The sequence below is a fragment of the Colobus angolensis genome, unplaced genomic scaffold, assembly GCF_000951035.1.
Source record: "Colobus angolensis palliatus isolate OR3802 unplaced genomic scaffold, Cang.pa_1.0 Scaffold21, whole genome shotgun sequence".
NCBI lineage: Eukaryota > Metazoa > Chordata > Mammalia > Primates > Cercopithecidae > Colobus > Colobus angolensis.
Genome location: NW_012115266.1, coordinates 5,570,314 through 5,581,781, shown reverse-complemented (window position 1 = coordinate 5,581,781; position 11,468 = coordinate 5,570,314). Strand labels below are relative to the sequence as shown.

At 59.4% G+C, this 11,468-nt stretch overlaps 1 protein-coding gene across 5 annotated transcripts; it reads left to right on the top strand.

Moving 5' to 3' along the window:
* Window positions 1-1,049: 1,049 nt before the first annotated feature.
* SLC22A12 (solute carrier family 22 (organic anion/urate transporter), member 12) lies at window positions 1,050-11,147 on the top strand. 5 transcript variants are annotated; one of them, XM_011942573.1, is made up of 11 exons: window positions 1,050-1,227; window positions 1,678-2,384; window positions 3,204-3,307; window positions 3,840-3,994; window positions 4,069-4,237; window positions 7,367-7,490; window positions 7,651-7,766; window positions 8,468-8,682; window positions 9,162-9,270; window positions 9,528-9,731; window positions 10,282-11,147. In XM_011942573.1, the coding sequence occupies exons 2-11, from the start codon at window positions 1,983-1,985 to the stop codon at window positions 10,343-10,345; spliced, it is 1,662 nt and encodes a 553-aa protein (XP_011797963.1). In that variant the 5' UTR covers window positions 1,050-1,227; window positions 1,678-1,982; the 3' UTR covers window positions 10,346-11,147. The 5 variants fall into 5 exon arrangements, with proteins under 5 accessions (XP_011797963.1, XP_011797966.1, XP_011797964.1 ...); XM_011942576.1 differs by lacking the exon at window positions 3,840-3,994 and having other exon boundaries at window positions 1,219-1,973; window positions 2,085-2,384; XM_011942574.1 differs by having other exon boundaries at window positions 1,219-2,384; window positions 3,840-3,892.
* The last annotated feature ends 321 nt before the right edge of the window (window positions 11,148-11,468 follow it).

Below are 11,468 nucleotides of genomic sequence, written 5' to 3'. Positions count from 1 at the left end.
GCATGTACAGGGTGTGTGGTGGAAGCAGTGGATGAGTCAAGGTGCAGAGTCCAGGGAGGCAAAGAAATTGGCTTGATAAGCCACGTGGTGGGGCAGTGGGAAGAGTGGGTGAAGCAAAAAGAAGCAGATGAGAGGGGCATTTATGCCTCAAATGGAGAGTTTTGTGCCCAAAGCACATAACAGCAAACACCTGGGTTGCCATCACTGCTGCACTACACATATACTCATGCACACACATACACACATGCACTTATGCAAACACATGTGCACACATACACAGGCATGTGCACACAGCCACACACATATACACTTCTTTTTTTTTTTTTTTTTTTTTTTTTTGAGATAGAGTCTTGCTTTGTTGCCCAGGCTGGAGTGCAATGGTGCAATCTCAGCTTGCTGCAAACTCCACCTCCCGGGTTCAAGAGATCCTCCTGCCTCAGCCTTCCAAGTAGCTGGAATTATAGCTGTACACCACCACCATGCTCAGCTAACTTTTGTATTTTTAGTAGACATGGGTTTTTGCCATGTTGGCTAAGCTGGTCTTGAACTCCTGACCTCAAGTGATCTGCTCACCTAGGCCTCCCAAAGTGCTGGGATTATAGGCATGAGCTACCACACCCGGCCACACACACACACTTTTTAACAGCTTTGTGTTCTCTGGCCCTTTCGCCTAGAGAATTAGCTATCGAGACCAAGGGGGTTCTCTTGGCTTCGGTCCAGACTTTCCTGAACCCCACACCCTGCACCAGCACACACTGCTGCCTGCCCCCCTGCCCTGGTAAGGCACCACTAGCTATTGTTGACTGGGAGCCCCTTGACTTTTAAGCAGGATTTGACCCAAGGGTTTGCAGTGAGGGGTGGGTCCAGGGACAGGAGTTGAGGCAGAAAGACAAGGGCAAGGACAGCTGTGGAGTTGGGGAGGTGGGAGAGAGACATCCTTAAGAGGCAAAACTAGCCAGGCTTGGCCTGTTATGGGTTTGGGAGGCAGAGAGCAGGACGCGTGAACCAAGACTCTGGGTTCCAGGCCAGGGACCGTGACATGGGAGGCCATAGCTGAGGTGGGGCTCTGCAGGAGGCGTAGATTTGGGGAGGCGACAGAGATCTCAGGGTGGCATTGGGCACACCGAACTTGGGGAGTTTGTGGGGTGTCTGTTGATGCTGGGAAGCTCCACCGAGGGCTCAGGACAGGGTAACAGCAAGGGGGTAACAAGACACCAACCACAGCAGGTGAGTGGAGGCAGGAGCCACGGGTGGGGCCACGGGCAAGCCTGGGAGGCTCAGGGGCTGGGCAGCTGCCAGTGACCCAAGCCCACACAGAGACCTGCACAGCCGCCCCAGCCCCAAGTTAGGGGGATCCATGGGCCCGCCTTCTCTTGGCTCAGCCACCCTGGGAGGTGGGCATGCAGGGGCACCGAAGGGGGCAGGCAGTCCTGGCATCCCACAGCCGCCAGGAGGAGAACTTAGGCCTCCCCAAGACCTGGCAAAGAGCAGGCTGGCCCCGGCCCCCGAGCGGAGGAGGCTGCAGCTCTCTCACATCTGCGCCTCCCTCAACGTGGGTTAAACTTTGACCAAGGAAATGATTGCTAAACTCGATTCCGTAAGTGTCACCAGTCACACTTTAATTTCAGTCTAGAATTAAAGTCTTCAGTCTCCACATTTCCTACTTTCCAAATTCAGCTTTTCCGGGAGGTCTGGAGCAGCTGCCTCTCTGGGGAGATGCTGGAGGTCTCTGAATCACCTCACGCAGCCTCAGGGCCCAGTTGGAGCCACTCCAAGTGACACCAGCAGGCAGATGACCAGAGAGCCTGAGCCCCCAGCCCCGACTCTGTGAAGCCAGCAGCCACTGACATGCTCCCAGCCGCCAGGCTGGAGAAGCCACTGTGGGCACCACCGTGGAGGAAACAGGCCCGTTGCCCTGGTCCCTTTGCCTTGGGCCAGCCCTTGTGAAGTGGGCCCTCTTCTGGGCCCCTTGAGTAGGTTCCATGGCATTTTCTGAACTCCTGGACCTCGTGGGTGGCCTGGGCAGGTTCCAGGTTCTCCAGACAGTGGCTCTGATGGTCTCCATCATGTGGCTGAGTACCCAGAGCATGCTGGAGAACTTCTCGGCCGCTGTGCCCAGCCACCGCTGCTGGGCACCCCTCCTGGACAACAGCACAGCCCAGGCCGGCGTCCCAGGGGGACTGACTCCTGAGGCCCTCCTGGCTGTCTCCATCCCACCGGGCCCCAACCAGGGGCCCCACCAATGCCGCCGCTTCCGCCAGCCACAGTGGCAGATCTTGGACCCCAATGCCACGGCCACCAACTGGAGCGAGGCCGACACAGAGCCGTGTGTGGACGGCTGGGTCTACGACCGCAGCATCTTCACCTCCACCATCGTGGCCAAGGTAGGGCCTCCCCCAGAGCCACTCGAGTCCTGCCACCTTGGAGGTCAGAGTCATGGATCACGGTGGCTCAGACTCAAAGGTCCAGTCCTGGGAGGGACCCACCTCCTCAGGCCCTGCTCACTCTTGAGCCGCTTAGCCCCTTGTCAGCCACACACAGGGGCGTGGGCGGCAGGTATCAGTCTACAGATGGAGCCAGCCCAGGCTCTTGGAGGTGTGGGGGGCACCTGGGTGGGCACCTCTAAATGCTGGCACCTGGACACTCACTGGCCTCACCCAGTCCCAGCCCTGCTGACCCATCAGCTGTGACTCCAGGCAGCGCAGCCACAGGGGGACTCAGTGACCATTCACTGGATTCCCCAAGACCAAAGCACACAGGGTAAGGGACCACCCCAGGCTGCCTCCCAGATGGGGTGCCAGGCAAAGCCAGGCAAGCAGAGAGGGGTGGCTCGTCCCAACAAGCGGGAAGAACCTCTTTATAAAGAACAGGAGGGAAGCAGCCTCTGGGAGAGAGGCCAGGGTGTCAGCTTGGGTGGCTGCTTCCAAGTGGAGAGACAGGAGAGGGGGCAGATGTGGCTAGAAACCCACTGGGCAATAGGGAGCCATGGAGGAGTTTAGGCAAAGGGTGGCAGGATATACTCCTCGGAAGACCAAACCGTCTGTGGGTGCTCTCACTGTTCCACAGGGTCTTGCTCTAAAGCCCTAGAGGTCACCAGGCCACCCACCCCTCCCAGCTCCCTGGGGACCCTCCCATACAGTTCCTCTGCCTCTCTGCACGGGCTCTCCCAGCCTCCTGAGCTCATTCTCCTCCTCTCCCCTCAGTGGAACCTGGTGTGTGACTCTCATGCCCTGAAGCCCATGGCCCAATCCATCTACCTGGCTGGGATTCTGGTGGGAGCTGCTGCATGTGGCCCTGCCTCAGACAGGTGAGTACCCCCAGTCCAGGAAGGTCCCAGTTCCCCTCACGACCCTTGCTCTCCTAGGCCCCTGGCCTACTGGCCCCAAACCAGCTTCAAAAAACCAAGTCTAGACGCCCTCCTTGTTGGAGGTGGATCTCGGACCAGCCACCCTGCAGCTGTGCCATGTAGGGAGGTCTGGAACCTTCTCTGAGCCTCAAGTTCACCGACTTTACTCTGGGGGTTGTAGAGGATTGCTACTTCCCAGCAAACATTCACTGCTAAAACTGGCTTGGCCACACGCCTGCCTTCAGCTGCGACCTGAGTGCTCCCGGTGACCAGAGCCCATTCCCTTTGGCTCCAGCCTCGGGACTCTCCTTGTGCTCCAGAGTCTTGCTCCAGAGTCTTCCATGGGTGGAGAATGCAGGTTTTACTCAGGTGCCGCTACAGTGTCCGCCTCAGCTCAGCGGGCAAGCAGAGGATGGGCTCTCCGTGGTCCAGATCCCCGTGGCCAGTGCCATGGCCAGTCACAGACCCTGCCTCTTCCTGGTTTGTGCCGCAGGTTCGGGCGCAGGCTGGTGCTAACCTGGAGCTACCTTCAGATGGCTGTGATGGGCACGGCAGCTGCCTTCGCCCCCACCTTCCCCGTGTACTGCCTGTTCCGCTTCCTGTTGGCCTTTGCCGTGGCAGGCGTCATGATGAACACGGGCACTCTCTGTAGGTCTCTGACCTGGCGCCATGCGGGGGGCTCCATGCAGGCTCCAGGGCTGAACCACTGGGTCTCCTTGCAGTGATGGAGTGGACGGCGGCGCAGGCCCGACCCTTGGTGATGACCTTGAACTCTCTGGGCTTCAGCTTCGGCCATGGTCTGGTGGCCGCAGTGGCCTACGGTGTGCGGGACTGGACACTGCTGCAGCTGGTGGTCTCGGTCCCCTTCTTCCTCTGCTTTCTGTACTCATGGTGGGTGCTGTGCTCCAATTCCCCCCTCAGAGGAGAAGCTGCCCACTCTCCACCCAGGGGAATGGGAGACTCTCCTTTCCCTGGGGGCTGGGGAGTGCTAGAGGCCAGGGGTGCATGGGCTGGAGGAAAGCCAGGAGCCTGGCAGAGTGGACCACCCACAAGCCCAAGACACCCACTCCAACCAGGGCTTGGGTCCCCAGGGCGCCTCCCCTGCTCCTCCCAAGTGCTCCTTCTCCTACTCTTTCTTCTCCTTTCCTCCCTCCTTCTCCTCATCTGTTGGCCTGTTCCCCTCTCCTGTCTCTGCCTGCCTTGGCATCTGTACTGCCAGGCCCATCTTCTGAGCCCCTCCTCTGTGCCAGGCATGGCAGCACTGAACTAGGCTAGGGGAGCGTGTGGAAAGATACAACACATGCCCGCACATACAGCATACAGCTGCAGTCTGCCTCATGGGCTGACAGAATCAATGCAGGTGTCTGTCTGCTAGAGAACAGGGACCAGGACCCACTCATCAGAGAGGACTCCACAGTCCCCAAAGAGAGCCGGCATGTGTGGGAGGTTAGGAAATGTCAGCATTGCCCTTAAACAAATCAGGCTTGGCCCTTGCCAAGCATCTGGCGTATAGTAGGTGCTAAATAAATATTTGTTGAATGGATGAATTGTTAGGTAAGTAGAAATAGGTAGGTAGATAGGTAGGTAGGTAGAGACAGATCAATAAATGGGATGACAGATGTGTGGATTAGATGAGTGAATGGATGAGTTGGTGTATAGATGGATTGGATTGTATAGATGAATTGAATCGATGGTTGAATGAATGGATAGAAGGATGGATGGATGGATGGTTGGAATAGAAGGATGGATGGATGGTTGGGATGGATGGATGGATGGTTGGGATGGATGGATGGATAGATGGATGGATGGATGGATGGATGGATGGATGGATGGAATGGGTGGATGGATGGATGGTTGAATGGATGGTTGAATGGATGGATGGATGAATGGATGGAATGGATGGATGGATGGTTGAATGGACGGATAGGTGGATGAATTGGATGAACTGGATGGACGAATGGATAGATGGATGGACGGAGGCCATTTGAGGGCAGGGCTGAGCCTGGATCATTCATACACGGACCCTGAATTTAGTAGTTGTTTGGCCATTGGGACCACCACAGAAAGGAGCACAGTAGAGGGCCCAGTGGTGAGCAGATGCCTACACCCACACTAGGAAGAAGGCTCACTCCACAAATCTCTCCCATCCAACAGTTTGGAGTGGAGTAACAATTTGCAGCTACTCCTCAGAGCAGGAGACAATTACATCTCATACAGTGGCTCCACAAGGAGGCAACTGTGTCTGACAGCCTTCTGGGATGGCAGCTTGACTCCCAACACCAAGAGGGTAGAGAGTGGAAGGCAAAGGTCAGCGATACAAATTCCAAGGCACCCCTCCTGGTTCTCATGCTGATGCAGGGCCACAGAGCTGCACCCCCCTTTCCTTGGTAGACATGCTCCCACAGGGCTGAAGAAGTGCCCATTAATTCATTCATTACTTCATTCATTCAACAAATAACTACTGAGCACCTACCAGATGCCAGGCGCTGGCTGACACCAGCTATGAGCAGACATGTGGTCTCTGCCCATGTGGAACTCACAGGGAATCCCAAACATCATGGCCTCACAAACTGCGCCTAAGGCTTGACGAACAAGCTGGGGTGTGGACATCTGAAAATGGGACCCCGCTTTCTCCCTCCCAGTCACTTCCAACACATTCCAGTCAGCTTTCTCCCTCTTCTCCACCCAAACTGCCCTTCCCAGGATCACCCACAATGATCCGGCCACCATCACTTGTGGCCCCTGCTGTGTGGCGGGCACGGTCCGCACTCTCTCCCTCAGGCAGCCTCACCCCTGCCTGCAGCCCCAGCTCCCTCCAAATGCTGCAGACTCCAAATCTCCACTCGGTCCTGCCTCCCCCACTGACCTCCAGCTTCGCGCCTCCAACTGCCTGTGTGATGGTTCCATTGTAGGTGTCTCGTCTCCACAAACATCTCCTTAGACCTCTCCTCCCCCAGGCTTCCCCAGAGTGGGGAGCAGCCCCTGAACTCACCAGATGCCAAGTCACAGTGGCCATGATGCCCCTCTCTCCCTCACCATCCCCCCACCAAGTCCACGGGGTCACCAGGCTTCATCAGGCTTCTACCTCTAAGATGCACCTGCAATCTCCACTTCTCCCCTCTGTTCTGCAAATACCTAAGGAGCTCAGGGCCCCAGTGGGTGTAGGGCAGGTGGCCCCCCCACCCCCAGCTGCTCATAGGGGACAACACGTCTGGCTGAAGGACCTGCAGGAGCCAAGGCCTAGAGGCAGGCCTTGTGTAGAGTGGTGGGCATGGCAGGCGCTCGGCAGGTGGGGCAGGATGATGTGGCGTAAGCTCAGTTTGACACTGAGGGTAGTGGGAGCCAGGTCAGTGTGAGGGGCTGAGTCCTGCCACAGGAAGTGGAGGGGCAGGGCTCATGAGGCTGAGGTAGCAGAGACTCAGGTGCAAGGGGTGCTGAAGGTGTGGGAATCGGCTGACTGGGTGCGGCCAGAGGGCACTGGTGCTGCTGGGGACCCTGCTCCCAGCCTGAGTCCCGGGGTGGCTGTTAAGATGTTTGCAGGAGGAAGATGCAGCCATGGGCTGGACAGGAAGGCTGTGTGGTATGGGAGGTGCCAGGACAGGGGTGGACCCCAGCGGCCTTGGAGATAGCCAAGGTCCTGGCAGCGGCCAGGACCCAGTGGTCCTGTAGCCCTAGGGGCCCTGACTGCAACCAGGCCAGGTTCCTAGTGAGGTAGGGGAAAGGCTGTGGGGTCCAGAGGGAGGCAGGAAGGGTTCAACGGAGTCGTCCCTCCCTCCATCCCAGCAGCCAGCCCCAGGATGAGAACTGCATACCCCCAACCGCAACCCCTAGGAGGGAGAAAGGAAGCAGAAGGGGTCTCCTGCTGGGGAAGGAGGGTGCCCAATGGCTGCCCTTCAGGGTCCTCAGCCACCCTGAGCCTTGGGCCTGGAGCAGTGGGTACAGGGGAGCAGTCTGAGGCTGGCGCAGGCCAGGCCCTGGGGGCCACAGGCAATGACCCCTCCCATGCCCCCTCCACTTAAGGTGGCTGGCAGAGTCGGCACGATGGCTCCTCACCACGGGCAGGCTGGACCGGGGCCTGCACGAGCTGTGGAGGGTGGCTGCCATCAACGGAAAGGGGGCTGTGCGGGACACCCTGACCCCTGAGGTAAGGCTGGATCCTCCTCGAACCTGGACCCTCAGACCCTCTCCCTGGCCCTGCACCCTGGGAGACCCACCAAGGACCTCAGCTCCCTGAGAAGAAGGTCTCAGAGAGGAGGAGGCACCTGGAGCCCCCAGTGCCAACAGCACCCACCCCGTCTCCACAGGTCTTGCTTTCAGCCATGAGGGAGGAACTGAGCATGGACCAGGCTCCCGCCAGCCTGGGCACACTGCTCCGCACGCCCGGACTGCGCTTCCGGACCTATATCTCCATGTTGTGCTGGTAGACGCCCTTCCCCCAACCCCACCTCCACAGGGGAACCTGGAACCTCTGCTGGCTCTGCTTGGTCCCGCTGGCCTGCAGCACAGACACCTTCCCCTCTGTCAGTCACTCCCGACAGGAGACAACCCAGGCCGGGTGGGCTCACTGAAGGGCTTTAGTAAGGGGCAAGGCAGATAGAAGAGATGTGGTAGGCAGGATCCCTACCAAAGCTCCTGGGAGGGCTGGGAGCCAGGCAGGACGATGGGGTGATCCAGGCAACAGCATGGGCAGCAAGCGCCCTGTCTGGTGTGGAGGGGCTGGAGAGGGCGGAGCCGGCTCATCAGAGCCCGGGACCCACAGCCATTCAACAAAGATCAAAACCGCCAAGGCCAAGGAGGGAAGGCTGTTTAGCGGCAGCTGGAGCCACGGAAGGAACAAAGCCCCCACACAGAGAGGGAGGCAGAAATCCCCCGCTTCTCCCCTCCTCCAGCCTCTCACCAGCACCTCCCATCAGCCAAACCCAAAGGAAAGCCATGTTGGCAAAGCGACCTGGGAAACGCTCTAGAGACTGGCCCCACCCCACAGAGCTGCAGCCGAAGGGCCAGAACACTGACCTAAGAGCAGCGCGCCCCCACCCTGACCGCCCCCCGCCCATTGTTCCCATCCTGCCCACTGTCCCCCTACCCCCACCCCCACCCTGACTCCCCTGACCCCCGCCCCAGGTTCGCCTTTGGCTTCACCTTCTTCGGCCTGGCCCTGGACCTGCAGGCCCTGGGCAGCAACATCTTCCTGCTCCAGATGTTCATTGGTGTCGTGGACATCCCGGCCAAGATGGGCGCCCTGCTGCTGCTGAGCCGCCTGGGCCGCCGCCCCACGCAGGCCGCATCCCTGTTGCTGGCAGGGCTCTGCATTCTGGCCAACACGCTGGTGCCCCATGGTGAGGGGACAAAGCTGTACACCAGAGGCTTCCCTACCTCGGGGGGGTCGGGTTGGGAACAGAGACCTCGGCCCCTCCTTGGAGGTGCTGGACTAGAGCAGGTACCCTGTTAGGAAGGAGGCTGCTGGAGCCGTCTAGGGACAGACGGCAGTGTCTGCTCTGAGCCAGCGAGAACGGTGAAGGAGTGGCAGGGGTGGCACCAGGGAAAAGTGTGGAGTTAAAATGAGAACTGAGCGATGGGTTGCAGGGGGAGGGAAACGGGGGTCAAGAGGACTCCAGGGCTGGCTCCAGATGTCTGAGTGGGAAGCAGATTGCGGGTGTGGCCATGAGGCCACGCAGGACAGGACCCCCAGATGGAGATGACTCCCAAGCATTTGCAAAGAGGCCTGCAGCTCAAGGACAAGCCCCCTGGGCTGAAGGGAGCCCCCATCTGATCTTGGGCCCCCCACCAAGCTCACTAATCCCATCTCTACCCACAGAAATGGGGGCTCTGCGCTCAGCCCTGGCCGTGCTGGGGCTGGGCGGGGTGGGGGCCGCCTTCACCTGCATCACCATCTACAGCAGCGAGCTCTTCCCCACCATGCTCAGGTGAGACTGGGCCTGGGCTCCAGGAGAGGGGAGCCCTGGGCTGAGCTGCGGAGCAACCCCAGGCAGGAGTGGCTTCTCCCAGACCTAGATGTTCATGTCATGCATCTCCCTTTTGCATGGTCCTGGGGCTGCTCAGGTGCGTCCCAAGCCCAGCCTGACCCCCTGGGCCTCCCTGGGCCAAGTGGGCCTGGCCCGGGTACGGGATCAAGGATGTGGGCAGGCAGACCAGGCGCTGACAGGCGCATCTGCATTGGCAGGATGACCGCAGTGGGCTTGGGCCAGATGGCGGCCCGTGGAGGAGCCATCCTGGGGCCTCTGGTCCGGCTGCTGGGTGTCCATGGCCCCTGGCTGCCCTTGCTGGTATACGGGACAGTGCCGGTGCTGAGTGGCCTGGCCGCACTGCTTCTGCCCGAGACCCAGAGCCTGCCGCTGCCTGATACCATCCAAGATGTGCAGAACCAGTGAGTGGACCCAGCCTTGGGACCAGCCCTCCCTCCCACCAGAGAACCCCAGCACAGGGCAGCCTGCTCACCCATTCCCATCACTGGACGGAGGGGGAAGCAGAGGCCCAGACAGATAGGATAGGCCCAGGGTCACACAGTACATCTCTGGGAGAGTGGCAACCCAGGGCTCGGTCTCCAGCTGGCTGTGCTTTGACCCATGGCTTTGTCCCCTGCCCTTCACTCCACCATTCGAGGCACAAATGGCCAAGCTCCCCCAGGTCCACCCCGAGAGAGGCCAAAGGGAGAAGAGTGGATAGTCCTTTGTGAGAGGGAGATCCAGCTCTTATTGGGGGACCTCACAGGCCCCAGATTCTACCTCTAAAGCCCTGATGACTGACAGGGCAGTCACTGCACACATACTCCCCACCCATCACATGCTTGGGAGCTCAGTTCTGGGCCCCCGAGAGCAGGGTGGTGGCATTCCCTGGAGTCCTTGGGATGGATACAGGTCAAAGGTCAGGGACTACTCTGCACCCCCAAGACACACCCCCGTGTGTCTCCTGAACAGGGCAGTAAAGAAGGCGACACATGGCACACTGGGGAACTCTGTCCTGAAATCCACACAATTTTAGCCTCCTGGGGAGCCTGCAATGGGACAGTTGGAGGAAGAGGCTTCTTCTGCCCTCTGGAGAAGGCAGGAGGAAAGCAAAGCCCTCCATTTCCAGAGGCCCAGAGGCTGTCTTCTGAGGTCCCCACTCTCCCCCAGGGCTGCCCCTCCAGCTGAGCCCTGCCCCTCTCACAGTCCAAAGGGCCCCCTTCAATACTGAAGGGGCAAAGAACAGTTTGATTTGCAGAAGGCGGCCCAGTGCACCATCACCCCGCCCTGCCCTCATGGCTTCAGAGAGCAGAGGGGTCAGGCCCAGGGGAACGAGCTGGCCTTGCCAACCCTCTGCTTGCCTCCTCACTGCCACTTGTTCGCCCACACCCGTCCACCTGCCCAGAGCTCAGAGCTAACCACCATCCAAGCTCAAGACGTCTCCTGGCTCCGCACAAGCAGTAGAGTCTCAGCTCCACAGCTTTACCCAGAAGCCCTTGTTAGCCTTACCCCTGGCCCCTCTCCATGTCCCTCCAGACCTCAGCCACCTGCCCGCCACATCCTCTGCCTGCTGTCCCCTTCCCACCCTTATCCCTGACAGACTCCACTTAACCCCCAAACCCAGACCCCCTTCCAGGGCTCCAGGGCCAGCCTGAGATGCCCGTGAAACTTCTACCCACAGTTACAGCCACAAGCCTGCCTTCTCCCACCCTGCCAGCCTAGGAGTTCCCAGAGGGTTGGCGCGGTCCCATGACCCCATGTCCCAGCTCCCACACAGCGCTGGGCCAGTGGGGCATTGGTGCAAGGGATTGAATAAAGGAAAAACTGAATGGCTGCCCCTCACTGACTCCAGTGATGACCCCCCAGGGTCCTCCCAGGTCGGGGGAAGGAGGAAAGTTCTGGGGCCTCCTTGCTGGGATGGGCCTTTTCCAGGCCAGCTTTCCTGCCCCAGGTGCCAGGCCACAGTGGCTGCTGTTTCCAGCCCCTATTGTGGGCCCCGTGTTGTGCTGGACACCTCAAAGCATCATCTCACTTCACTTTTTCCTGAACCCCGTAGGGCAAACGTTGCCCCATTTTACAGATGAAAAAAACTTGAGGCTTGAAGAACCCGATTGCCCATGACACTCAGCTAGGTGGGGGCAGTATCAGGATTCAAACCC